Genomic DNA, 14,182 nt, shown 5'->3' with positions numbered 1-14,182 from the left:
ATTAGAGGGAAATATTTAATTAAAATTAGTTAACTAGTATATCAATTATTTAATATACATCGTATTTTAAACACGTTTGTGAATCAAAGTGTATCATAGTGATAACGTTCAAATGTTTCATATGTATCACAATGTATTTTCTTTGTTTTATGAAATGTATCATAATATACATTTTCGTTATTTTCATTGTTTTACAAAGGGTATTACATTGTGCATCTTGTATGTATATTTGGATATTACAGTGAATATCGTTTGTAGATATCACACTTTGTATCTTATGTTCACATAAGGTTCATCGGAATAAGGTTAACCGAATAAGATTCGCCGGAGAAAGGAAAGAGAAGAGATAAGAAAGGATATTTATAAAATCCCTAAAATGCCCTTAATTGATATTTTAAGTTAAAATTACTAAAATTATTAATTTTCTAATTTAACCTTTGATTTATGGTTGAGATAGGATCTCACGTTTATTGCAAACAAAACAGTTTTTATTTGATTAAACCCCTATATATATGGGGTTAGGTTCCAGTGATAAGGAGAGTAATTGTGAGAATCGTAAGAAGAGATCTTCATTCTTAAAATGCACATTAGGTTGAGATGCATTAGATCAATTCACATATCAAACGCTATTCATGGTGAGTTTGAGATTAAATATGATCAATGATTCACATCATTTCTTATTATTCTCAGCTTAACTCTTCGTACACGATCTTTCGTCCATGTATTCAGTAGCAAAACACAAAAGTGGCCGGACTTAAAATTTTAACATAATGAACTAAACTTTAACCTGCGTTTATGCTTATATTTAAAGAAGGTTAATAAATGCTTCTAGAATAAAAACAAAATAATAATAATAATAATAATAATAATAATAATAATAATAATAATAATAATAATAATAATAAAAATGTGAAAGGAATATCAGAAAAGCAAATAAAAAATATTAATGTCCACTACACATTTAAACAAATTTCCATTTTTAAATTGATAAATGTCTCCAACTTTTAGTACATGGGAACACTATTACTTAATTTAAGTTTTTTACTATTTTTTTTTAAATTAATTACTTTTGTCTATATTATGTTTAAATTATTTGATTAAAATTCTTAAAAACCATCTTTTATACATGAAGTATTGTATTTTGATGCATATTATTTAAAATTCAAGATTATAAGTAATTAATTATGCATAAATACAACTTATTAAGCTTCATATTTGAATTAACATAGTAATATCTAATAGATGGAACTGAACTGATCCAAACATCCATTCGAATAATGTTAATTGCTGGATCGGATGATAAAATTTAACATCCAACGACTCACAACTTATTCAATCAGCCATACATGACTATTTGACGATCACTTAATGATAAAGAAAATAACTTATTCAATAAGCTTATAAAAAAGAGTTTTATATAGAAAGCCAAGTTTTTCCAAACCTCTCATTCAAATTAAAAAAACACAGTCGTTCCATACAGGTAAAAACCATTATTATAATTTAGGATAATAATAAAATAATAATAATTGTAAAAGGTAGACAAAAAGAAGAATGGGTTAAATAGTTAAATTATATGTTTCACATGTGTTATAAAGAAGAAAACGAAAAAAAGGACATGGAATGGGCCACTCAACATTATGCACCCTACTTTGACTGCCTATCCATCACATGTCTTATCCACCAAGTCATTTCCTTTTTTATTATTTTTTTTAAAAACCAATTTTCAATCTTAGCCCTTTAATACAGTCGGTGATTTGTTCTGATCCGGTGGGAAATCCTGTTCATTCGACCCAAATGGAAACGAGGATTTCCCACTAAAACAGGTCCCAAGGCCGAGAATCACCGGGGAACGAGGCTGGGGCCAGGGGATGTTACTACAAACCGGGGGCAGGGGTTACAAAAACCCGCCCGTTGCGATGCCTATCTTGTAACTATTACGGGTGTTAACGGATATCGTTCTTAGAATTCAAAAACTTGGATTGGTGTGATACGTTTGTCAATTTTAAACGGTTTTGATCCTTTCGTCTAATGGTTGTTATTTTTCGTTAATTCCAATTAAATGAGGGTTATTTAAGTCATTTTCACTATTTTCTTAATTTTATATTATAATTAAAATAATTATATTTTTAAATTGTAAAAAAGGAGCGATCAAAGACGAAGATGGAGTCGCGATTCACGAAATAAAACCTAAAGAGGGGGTCTCAGATGGGGGAGTAAGACGTTTGTTTGTCGTCTCGATGTAATCTCATCGGAGTTTTGCCAAAAGAGTTATGTTGAACGTCTGGTTGTTTTAGGTGAGAGAGGAAGATAGCGTGGGCAATAATGGGGTATCGTTTTTTATATAATATATATGTTTTTTAAAATTTAATATAAAAGTAGAACAATAGTGAAATGACTAAAATACCCTCATTTACCTGGACTAAGGGAAAAAAGTTTAACTATCATTAGACGAAAGGACCAAAACCGTTGGAAATTGACAAACCCGAGGAACCAAATCGGGGTTTTTGAAATTTACATATTATATCCATTGAAAATTGCGACGTTAAGAACCAAAACTGAACTTTGCTTCTTTTTTTCGTTCAAAATAAATTAAAAGGTAAATCACGTTTTTGGCCTTTGTGGTTTGTTGAAAACTGTTATTTTGTCCATGTACTTTTTGAATGATGTGGTTTATAATTTACTACTGTTTTCGTTCTTATTATTTATAATTTATTTTTTTATTTTTATTAACGTGGTTTACATTACTTTGTAGCTTTCATCTTCATACTTAAAAGTAGGAATCAACCGTATGAACAAAATTAACAATGAATTACAAACAATGAAATCTGTCATTTTAAAATCCAAAAAATAAAAATAATTTGAAAATTAATTGTTTAATGATACATAATATTTTAATATGTATTTTAAAATATGTTTTTTTTTAAGTATAGATGTTTTTAAAATATGTTTTATAATAAATAAAAATGTTGTGTTTGTAGTATGTTACCAAAAAAAAATTAAATAAACCACAATGTGTTTGATTGGTTTGAGTTTGAGCTTCAAAGAGCAAGAGTACCTGAATGTCTCATGTTCAAATTCAAGGAGGAATAAAAATCCTCTTGTGGCCACGGAGGTTCAAATGCGGTGACTCCGGGCTACCCGCAAATAGGAGTGAGCAGCGGAACTGGGTACCCACTTGCGGAACTGTCTTGGAACTGCCGGTTTCAGAACCGGAACCGATATGAGTGGTTCCGGTTCCTAAAATACGGAACCGATTGAGAATGATTCCGCTTCTCAATTTTTCGGAACCGTTACCCACTGGGACCGGTTCCGGGACCGGGTACCCGGTATTTTTCAATTAAAAAATAATTAATTTTTTAATACTAAATTTAAATTAGGTCAAGAAGTTAGAACTCTACATTCAGAATTTTAGATAAAATGATTCGTATTTTTTCAAATTGTGTGTTTAATTGGATTCGTAGTATGTAATCGTTAAACTTTGAACTTTTACAATTACAGTATGTAATCATTAAACTTTCAACATTTACTATTAGTCTATTATGATTTGTAATCGTTAAACAATATTTGTAACTATTATTCTATATAATTTGTATTCTTGTTTATTTATTTAGTGTTTTGGCAATGTTTTATTTTTTATTTCTAAATAACAAAATTTAAATATTTTAGGAAGCGGGTACCCTGAACCAGAACTGGTTTTCAGCGGTTCTGGTTCCAAAAATTCAAGAACCGTTCTAACCGGTTCCGGTTCCAATATCTCAAGAACTGCCAGTGCCGGATCCTGTCAAATAGGGCGAGTACCCGCCTATGCTCATCCCTACCCGCAAAACAGGTGGTAGCCTTGGGATTAGTCGGCTCGTATGACAGGTTGAATATCCAAGTTAATAAAAAAAAACTTTTTTGTTTTTTAAATAAATAAAATATGTTTTTTAGAATGTATAATATTTTATAAACTTTTAGTTTAAAAATATATATATTTTCTGAAATAAAAATTATTGTAAGTAAATGTTATTTATACACTTTATTTACAAAAAAAGATTAATGTTAATGATTCTACAAAACTTTATTTTATTAAATATATTAGGATGTTTTTTGTATTTATTTTAATAAATTATATGTTTATTAAAGTATTTTATTTATTTTTAGAGTATTAGACACTCTACCATATATGACCTAAAAACTGAACCTAAACCATAAAGGTAATACCTGATTGGTTTGAGCTTGGACTCCAAAGATCAAAATTGTGTGGAGGTCTCAGGTTCAAATCCAAGGAGAAATAAAAATCCTCTTGTGGCAACGGAGGTTCACATGTGGTGACTCTGGGTTACCAACAAAGAAAGTGATCGTTCTATGGTTAGTCGACTCGCATAGCAGATTGTAAAAAAAAAAAAACAGAACCTAATAATATTATTTTAGTGGTATTAAATTAAAATACTTTTATAAGCTTACCATCAAATTGTAACACCTCAATAAAACAAAGGTAAAGTTAGTAGGGTTAGTTGTGAAACCTTTTGAAACATGAAGTTCAAGGGCTAATGAGTTATTTATGAAAGATGATGGAAGACTAAGGGGACGTTTATATAAATGCTTACCCGGTAAGTACTTACCCTTAAAAACCAAAACTATAATTTATTTTACCGGGTAAGATTGTAGTACATCAAAATGGTATCATATGCAATAATTTACCCGGGTAAGAGTCGTCATCCTCACTTACTGAGTAAGACTCTCTATCTTTATCATTACTCTTATCATGTAAGATTTTTTTACCCTTGTCTTGTTCATCCGGTAAGAAAAATTACCCGATAAACACTTATCGGGCAAACGTTTAGTAAACGGCTCCTAATTATCTGATGACAACATGTTTAAAATTTTGTCTTGAGCAAAAAGATTGATTAACGGGAATCCGCCGCCTGGGCACCTCATATGAGGAAGCATTTCGTGAGCTGGTTTGACGGTCAAGGTAAACAGAGGGATTCAAATATGTATTTAATAGGATTTTAAACCTGCATCTGTTATGTATTTTGGCAAAGTACATGATTTAAGGTATAAATGTGTAACCTTTACATGTTTCAATTAACCAAAAGACAATTTTACCCTTGAGAGATAGGTTCTTTTACATATGATAACTAAAGGTAAAATGCGAAAGTAGACGCTTATTTTGAGACAAAGTAAAATAGAAATATGAACATTTATTTTGGGACGAATCTCCAAATGTATGAATATTAACTGAAAACTAAATTAACTGTGCTCAATAATATAAAATATATACATAAATATCATAAGTAAATTAAAAGAAAAATACAGAAATACGTTTAATCTTAATACACCTCCCGAAGTCTCAAATCCTCCAAAATACAACCTTACATCAAAATTTAAAAAAAAGTAAACACGGGATAATCAAGAATCGTAACAAGAAAGACGATAAGTCCAAAAAACATCTGTTCCACCATTCAGTTACAATCCAAACTGTAATCTGATCAATACATTATAAATTTTATGCATACAATAATCACATTCCAGTTCTCGATCATATTTTTAATCTAAAATTCCAATACTGTAACAAATTTAACTTCCTGAAAACCAAACATAACATTAATCTGATCGAACTAATTAATTTTTTTTTGTCTAAAAACCTGTTTAGTGGGGAAAATATGATCGGAAACGTGAATTAGATGACGGTATAAATAAAATTTACGGTGTATTAATGAAATAATAATTTGGATTTTAAATTAAAAAAAAGAAATAAATATTTAAAAAAAAAATAGAATTTAATATTTTGAAATCCATACGGTTCTTGCTCGGACAATTTCAGCTGTATCATGTTGCATTCTAAGCAAATGTGTGCATTCCAAATGTGGTGTTGTTGGAGTTGTACCATACGCATTGGAAGTTGTACTTTTGTTGTGCCTTGTTTTCATGCTTGTTAAGGAATCCAACATATCAGATTGACGACATTCTCTTCTGTATTCCAGTGTTATGCATCCCATGTTGTACTCTTCTAGAACTTTCATTGGTACACTCTGCATATTCATTTGTACATCTTACAAACATGCATTTTATATGTCTATATTCATTTGTGAATCGTGAATGTTTTGAAAAATGTATTCATGATGAATATCATAAAAGATATTGATTATGAATATCATGAAAGAAACATTTTCAGTTGTATGTATTCATCTGTGTGAATCAATTATTCATAATGAATATCATGAATAATGAAAACATACAATATTCATAATGAATATATTAATATTCATCATTAATGATAATGAATAGTAGGTTATTAGGAGTTTCAAAATATATCTGGTTTCTAAATGAACTTTTCCATATACAGAGTAGGGATCAATAGTAACAATTTTTTTTGTTGTTGGTAAAAATGGTGAAAACACACATATTCATCTACCCACTTGTATTAATATGAGTGAAATTTACCATCGTCCAATGGCTCAGAGGTTTTTAATCGTTCTCAGAAAAAAAAATTGTTCTCACATGATCCCGACTATATATATATATATATATATATATATATATATATATATATGCAAAGGTTTAAACGAGAGCAATAAATATTTTAAGAAACGTGAAAAACCAGTATATGCATAATTACATATACACTATATGAACTTCAATATATATATATATATATATATATACAAAGAGAGTTTCAAAAACAAACCCTCTAATTAGTAGAAACCATACAAACCAATCTAAGATATTTATAGAAATTATAAGAGTTAATTTGTTATGATTTGGATATTTATGAAAGGTGATCATAGTTCATTCATTATGATTAACGTTTTAGATCAGGAAGCAATCGAAATATTTATGAAACCAAATATTCATTAAACAATTGTGATTGATTTGTGTGGTTGATACTAATTAAAGATATCGTATTTGAAACTCCCTCTACATATATACTATATAGCTCATATTCACTAATGAATATAGTAATTGGCATATACATACACACACACACACACACATATATAGTGTTGTGTTCACGTGAGATCAACCTGTTTTCATTAGACAACATTTTTACACTTGAAACTTCACAACAAAATATTGTGAAGGTGAAAATAATCTGAACCTTCACAGCAAAAACACTGTGAAAGTTACTTTCACAGTATTTTGCTGTGAAGGTTCAAATATATATATATATATATATATATATATATTTAGGGTTTTTAAAATATTTAGGGTTTTCATAGAGAAGAGAGAGAGAGAGAGAGAGGAGAGAGAGAAACCTCTAAAATCCAGCCTATGTACTTCACATTATTTACATGTTGATTAGCATCCATGTCACTCCAACTTGGCTGATTCAAACAATTTCATGCTCAATCATATTAAAATCAAACAAATAATTTACTAAATTTTTATAGGGTAAATTACATGAAAATACGTACTATTTTGTACTGATCTTTATTTTATATACAGTATTTTTAAAACCTTCGTTTTTTTTGGTATGGAAGATGTGAATTTAAATGAACAGTGTCACACCAATTTGTTGCACCGAATTCGATGTAAGATTTGGTGTCCCAATATAATGATTTTGTGTCAGATTTGATATTTGATAGAAGATTTGGTGTTCCATTATAAATGATGTCTGAGCAAAATACGTTGTATTTTCATGCATTATTACATGTATTTCAGATAATGAAATGTAATTGTTTCACTTACTGCTAAACCGGGCCGAATTCTTGCAGCTGTTTCATCCGTAAGTTTCTCGATCTTTTCGTGATCGATCTTTTCCGTTGCAATTGCACTTCTATCCAGATAAAATGGTGTCACTTCGTTTCGAACTTCATCTGGGATCTTGGATAACCTTCTCGTTTCTCGGTTCATGATCACCCATGTACTGCATATACATACATACGTATATATATATATATATATATATATATATATAACCACATTCGATTTACTCTAAATTCAACCAAATAATAACACATAATTGAAAAAAAAGCCATGAAATTACAATTATATCTGTATGAATATTTCACCTTGTAGCCCTAGTTATAATTTTCTGGGAGACGAAATCACGTATAATCCAGTCTCGTCTCATTCCATTTTTCCCAGCCGCGTTTACCCACGTATCGATTTCAACTACGTCCCCCCTGTCGATTTTTTTAAATACTTTTTGGTTAGAAAATATGAAAATGAGGTGAATTAAGGGAATTTATGTAATAAATTAACTGTTTAATTACCATGAGCTATATTTTTCGACTTGAACTTGGATCCGAGTCACGACCCATATCAGTTTCCGAAGGCTCATTTCGTGGGTCGCACCGAAGCCGTTTCCGGCAAGACCTGCACTTGTTACATGATTAAGGGCCGTTTCCTGCAACACAACCAATTTTTGGAACATGTAAGCAAATAATATACGATTAAAAGTAACCCGTAAAACCCTTGAAAATTGTGTTTAATAACGACATCAAGACTCGTCGCAATGGTCTAAGACTAACGAATGTCGTGTTCCAACAAGGGCACAAATTGTCCCAAAACGTTGGAATCCCTAGACGTTGACTACTGTACAATGTGAAAATACGTAGAACGTAATAAATTGCTCTCCAAAAGAGCCATTTAAAAGAAAAATGACGTTCTGACATATATTGACGAGAAAATGCCAAAATCTAGACGATGTGGGACTCTAACATGATGATTGATGGTCAGTAAAGATCGTCTTTATCTTGCGTTATAAAGATTTGGTAAGAACAACTGAAAGGAAATAAAAAAAGGAACTTTCAACCTACTTGTAGAAGATTCATCAACGTTTCCATGGTGGCGGTCTTATCTGGTCCGATTTCATAAGATCTAATAACAAACGTTTGTCGATAAACAAATCGATTCTCAACAAATCTACCTAAAAGAACCCCGCGATCATCGGGCTCTTCAAAGCTACAATCTTTAACACCTATCCCTCTCTGATCACCTAAATGCACCCCATTCACCTTCTTCCCATTCACCGTTTCGACCCCTTTACCAGAACTCCCAACGTTCGCCTTCACCTTAAACGACTGTCTCAAGAACTTTCCGTTTCTCGAGCCAGATACCAAGAAACCCGCCTTGAAAGCGTTCTTTTTCGCGGTTTGAATATGATTCTTTTGAAGATAACAACATTGTACAAGATTGTTGGTTGATGATGCCATTGAAGTCATATTACAAAGAATGCAAAGAGAGATATGAAAAAGGGAAATTTAGGGTTTTCTTGGCTTGAATGGTTATTTGGCTTACCAATTTGGGAAGGACAAAGTTGGTGTAATTGTCATGGTAGATACAACTAATTGGTTTTGAAATTAAGGTTGCAATTAGACATGAATGGGAGTGAAATTAGTGGGTGATTAGGAGGATGATTAAAGAGTAATTAATGGAGGTGGGTGTGTGTGTGTGTGTGTTTTGTAGGTGAACAACCATCGTGGGTGGGGGAGAAAATGGTAATTTAAGAGGATTTGGTCAATGGGTTATCACAAAAGTAGGGTCTTTTGTTGGTTACAAGTCTTTGTGGTTTGGAGTGTGATTATGGTATTGGAAGGTGGCAAAGTGTGGATCTTGGTCAAAAGAAACAAAATCAAGATTCATCAAGTGGGTAAAAATGACCATATTACCCTTTTCTTGAAAACTATTTTTATCATCAATGGTTTTTTTATTCGACTGATATGTTGTATAATTTTAACTGATGGTCATAAATTTTAAGACTCATTGTTGACAAATATGTTGTTTTTAGACAAATCGAATAAGTTTTGTTGTCTTAAATGTTGTATAATTCTTTTACGTGTTTGATATTAATGAAATGGTTCTCGTCTATAAAGTGAAATCAGTATCATTAGTTTACAATTTGATGTTGAGGTCGGTTATGTGTTATATTCGAGTCATTGTTGGTATATACGTTACACCCTCGACATCAAGAGGTAAAAGCAATGGTCTTGAGTTGACTCGTCAACTGAGTTCGAGTTGGTACTTTGAAAAATTGCTCTTCAATCTTGTATACTAAAACCCTGCACATTGATTGATGGTTAAAAAATATATTGATTGACAACCTGACATCCACACTAAATGGTCCTTGACTCTGCCATACCCAGGTTACCAGTAGAACCCAATCTATCAAAGGTCAAGAATTTAAATCTCACCACGGATGAGCAGTGTCTGAGTATTTGTCGTTTATAAATGTTATATATTGAAAAAGTTCACACTCTAAACATAAAATATTATAAGATTAACAGTCAAAATAAGGGGCCGTTTACCCAATTGCTTACCGGGTAAGCGCTTACCGATAGAAGTCAACACTATGATTTATTTTGATGCGTAAGATTTTAGTATACCAAAACATATCAAGTGCAACAATTTAGTGGGTAAATGCTTGCTTGGGTAGGAGTTGTCATCCTCACTTACCGGGTAAGACTCTTCATCATTCTCATCGCTCTTACCCGGTAAGATTCTGACCCTTCTCATGTTTATCCGATGAGAAAATTTATCCGGTAAATACTTACCAAGTAAGTATTTAGTAAACGACCCCTAAGTACGGAATAAAAATTATTCATTTCAGAAATATAAAAAAGTAAAACCAAATTAAGGTTTAAATTAATTTTGCAAATAAAAAGTTGAAAAAAGCATAAACGTATTGGGCCTGGGCCAAGGCCCTAGGGTAGTCATGTAAAATGTTTAGGACTGGGCTTAAAGCCCATAAACAATTGTGATTAGAGTTGGGCCCATTCTCCCGATCGAAGACCCCTCGATTTCGATTCAATTTCAACCACCGGTCTGTGAAATTTGTTCAATTTGGATTAAACCGTCACACAACAAATAAAAATGGTTATCGTCGTCAGATAGTTCTGCCGATAATTTCACAATGGCCTTTAGATGAAAAATTCGTTAGCAATAACTCAGTCAGTAAATCACGGACGTATTTTAAAAAGTACCAACGGATCCCTCAGTAATGCGTTACAAGGTTGATATGGCGAATGATGTGGTATCCGGTTAATGCTTAAGCAAATAATAATGAGTTTAATATCACATCATTCACTACATCAACATGATAACCGGTTAATACTTCAACCGGTTGTAAGGTACTTAAATGTTTAAAAATTTTCATTTAAGATACCAAAATGAAAGTTTTAAAAGTACATTATTTTTTCATACAATTTATCCTAATAAAATATTACTATTTTAAATAAGAAGTTTCCAAGATGGTATCTTGGAAAGAAGATTCGTATTCGATGTCTAATTGTATGTTTATTAGAAACGTGTGCATACAACATTAACTAATTTCACACGTGGAAAATATGCATATTTATTTTAATTATCACATGTGTGATTTCATTTGACTTTTTAATGCATTTGTTTCGGTTCTCTTTTTGAAAAGTAAAGAAAAATATATAATAAAACGCTTATAATTTTCATAAATATTTTGTTTAATTAACTTTGATTAAGGGGATATTTAACAGTTGCTGAATGGTTTGGTACAAAATGATTAAGTGGTCAGAATGATTAAGAGACTCTAATGATATAGTGCAAAATGAAATATAATTGTTTGATAATTGTTTACAATGAAATTAGGGCGCTAAATGGTTAAGGAAGACCCATGATACAAAATAATTCAGAGGGTTTTAGAATCATTAAGAGGCAAACTCTTTTTTGTCAAACAAAATTCACCTATTACCGATTCAGATATTGTTTCTTTATGGAACTATTCAGAGGTAAACAAACAACCCCTAGTTTTACCTTTTTAATTAAATATCGACATGGTGGATGTTTTTAATGTATCGATTGTCTTTAACGATTTAGCCTTTTTTTAAATTTCTCGTTCGGTTTCATCTCATTTCGATTGTGCATATCTCAGTTTGAGCAATAACTTCCTGTATTTTCTTGATCAATAATACAGAGAGCCACGTAGAGCAACCGTTAGATAGGAAATCGAGAGGGCAATAGAAAGAAAAGAACAGAGGGTCGTGATTGAACGAGAAGATAACGATGCTACTGATTCACCTGATTTTTCACATTTAGACAATATGGTGGCAACAGTGAAGATACTACTGCAGAATGATCAAGGATGAGTATGTGTAGTATATCTGAAACAATGTTCTTTATCTGGGGAACTTTTTGGTTCAGTATTGCAAGAAAAGAGCTACTGAAAGTTTCTGTTTTGGTTACTGTTGATAATGTTAAAGTGTTGCTGGTGTTATGTATGTTACTGTATAATTAATTAACATTAATGTGTTGTTTCACACTTTGAAACAACACATGACACCTAATACAAAACAAAGCAGTATTGTTTCATATCGTGTCACAACATATATATATATATATATATATATATATATATCATTTGTTCTTCCTCAGATTTCGAGTAAGACAAAAATAAACATGAGAACTCGCACATGAAAGCAGATTATTTCTATCTTCTAGCTGAACTGTGTTGGATTTCAGTGTCGATTTCGTTACCATCACTTGTTTCGTAGAGGTAGAAAACGTACGAGAAGAGACATAGACGATATAAATCGACGTATCGCTTTTTGGGGGGGGGGGTAAATGCGAGAATGATGATTACAAAGTTTTGGATGATGGATCTGATATAATATAAAAAAAATCAGATATATTTTTATCACCCACCCCTGATATAATCAAGCACCCTGTAGCTTTAAACCCTAATCAATTTAAAGCATAAATAGTTGAGTTTTTTTTTAATGCATGTGTAATTACATTATTGCCCTTGAAGAATGGTGGATTTACCAAAGCAAAATCCTCAACTGAACAAAGCTTTAAGAGTGTGTTTGCCACTAGCCCTGCTTCTTAGTGAAGTAATTTTCATTTTATATATTAAAAATTAAAATATGTGGTTTCCATTTAATTTATTAATATTTTTAACTTTATAATAAAAAGAAATACTTTTCCTTATGGATTATTTCATAATAATAAGGAATTTATGTTTTTTATTTTATTTATTTTAATTGTCTTTTCGGTTGATAACGAATCTATGAGTACAGTGAAATCATGTTTATAGGACGTTAACGATGTTTAAGCGTTTTAGTAGAATGCTATATATGGTTTAAGTTTATAGAACCAAACCGTACACTGCAACACAGGGGACCTCTTCCTGCGGAAAAAATCAGCCAAAAGTCCGCAGGAAAATGTGTTTATTGGTGGATTTCCCGGCCGGAAAAACGATCGCTGGAAATGTTAATTACCAGTGGATTTTCCTTTTTCCAGCCCAGTCAAAATTTCCCAATTTACTTGACTTAATAACGTTGATCAATAATTATTATTAGTGTACTGGGGGATAAATTTATGAATTTTAAAAATTAATCTTTTTATAGGATGATTTTGTACGTCTTAACAAGTCTTTTAAGGACATTTTCAAAATAAAGTGTCGTATTAACTATTTTATGGAATAATTTTGAGAGGTGTCGTATATACATATCTTTTTATAGGACACTTGTTTTTATAAAACATTTTTTCAAATGATGTCCTGTAAATAGCTAATTACGACACTTTATCTTGGAGATATCGTAAAAAAAACGTGTTAAAACGTTCAAAAATGTCCAATAAACCTGTTGCAACACATTTAGATGGAATGTTTTATCATTTGATCCTATAAATTTATGTCGTATAAAACAGTTACTGAATAATTAGACAATTATGACATCTTATAAACCCAGTTTTATTATACTATAATTTATAATATTTACGTTGTTTTAAATTTTTTTTTTAGCAACAATGATCGGTTTTTCTTTTTCTTAAGGTGTATTTTACTGTATTCAGATATGTTGGATTCATGGGTTGTTTACTTACAATTTAATAAGTTTAATGGTCCGAGTGGCTTACAGTTTAATCGTTAAGCCGTTAAGCCGTTAAGCCAAAGTGACTATATGGAATAAGTCAATATCTCTCACTTGTCTCCATTAAGCCATCACAAACAAACCAACACCAGATATACACCATAACTAAGCCAACCATCTCTTTTTGCCTCCCTCAAACCCATCGGTTTCTCGTTCTTTAGATAGATAAATTCATCCATACAGATAATTTAACGCATATATGATTTAATAAAAAGTAGAGAGGTACTCGCGCGATACAGCGAGATACATCTTGATTTTAATATTTTAATTTATTTCTTTATCTTAATCGATGTTATAATATGGTTTTATGTGATTTTGAGAAAGTGATGATGTTTTTATTTTTGAATAAAATATAA

The 14,182-nt window shown here is 31.0% G+C and overlaps 1 protein-coding gene across 1 annotated transcript; it reads right to left on the bottom strand.

Annotated features, from left to right (window-relative positions):
- Window positions 1–5,765: 5,765 nt before the first annotated feature.
- LOC112514238 (palmitoyl-acyl carrier protein thioesterase, chloroplastic-like) lies at window positions 5,766–9,143 on the bottom strand. Its single transcript, XM_025120571.1, has 6 exons — window positions 8,748–9,143; window positions 8,202–8,335; window positions 7,998–8,111; window positions 7,675–7,852; window positions 7,242–7,310; window positions 5,766–6,017 (listed from the first exon to the last, which is right to left on the bottom strand). Exons 1-6 carry the CDS (start codon window positions 9,141–9,143, stop codon window positions 5,766–5,768), a joined length of 1,143 nt encoding a protein of 380 aa, XP_024976339.1.
- Window positions 9,144–14,182: the final 5,039 nt, after the last annotated feature.

The sequence above is a fragment of the Cynara cardunculus genome (assembly GCF_001531365.2).
Source record: "Cynara cardunculus var. scolymus isolate 2C chromosome LG 6, CcrdV1, whole genome shotgun sequence".
NCBI lineage: Eukaryota > Viridiplantae > Streptophyta > Magnoliopsida > Asterales > Asteraceae > Cynara > Cynara cardunculus.
This window is presented reverse-complemented; position numbering and strand designations above follow the sequence as displayed.

Bases quoted from the DNA above. Each gene is read 5' to 3' on its own strand.
- LOC112514238 (XM_025120571.1), bottom strand. From the start codon at position 9,143: ATGGCATCATCAACCAACAATCTTGTACAATGTTGTTATCTTCAAAAG. The intron at 8,336-8,747 runs GTAGGTTGAAAG...GTTGTGTTGCAG, and splicing joins CGTTGATGAATCTTCTACAA to GAAACGGCCCTTAATCATGT. The intron at 7,311-7,674 runs GTAAGTGAAACA...TGTTTGAATCAG, and splicing joins GAATTCGGCCCGGTTTAGCA to CCAAGTTGGAGTGACATGGA.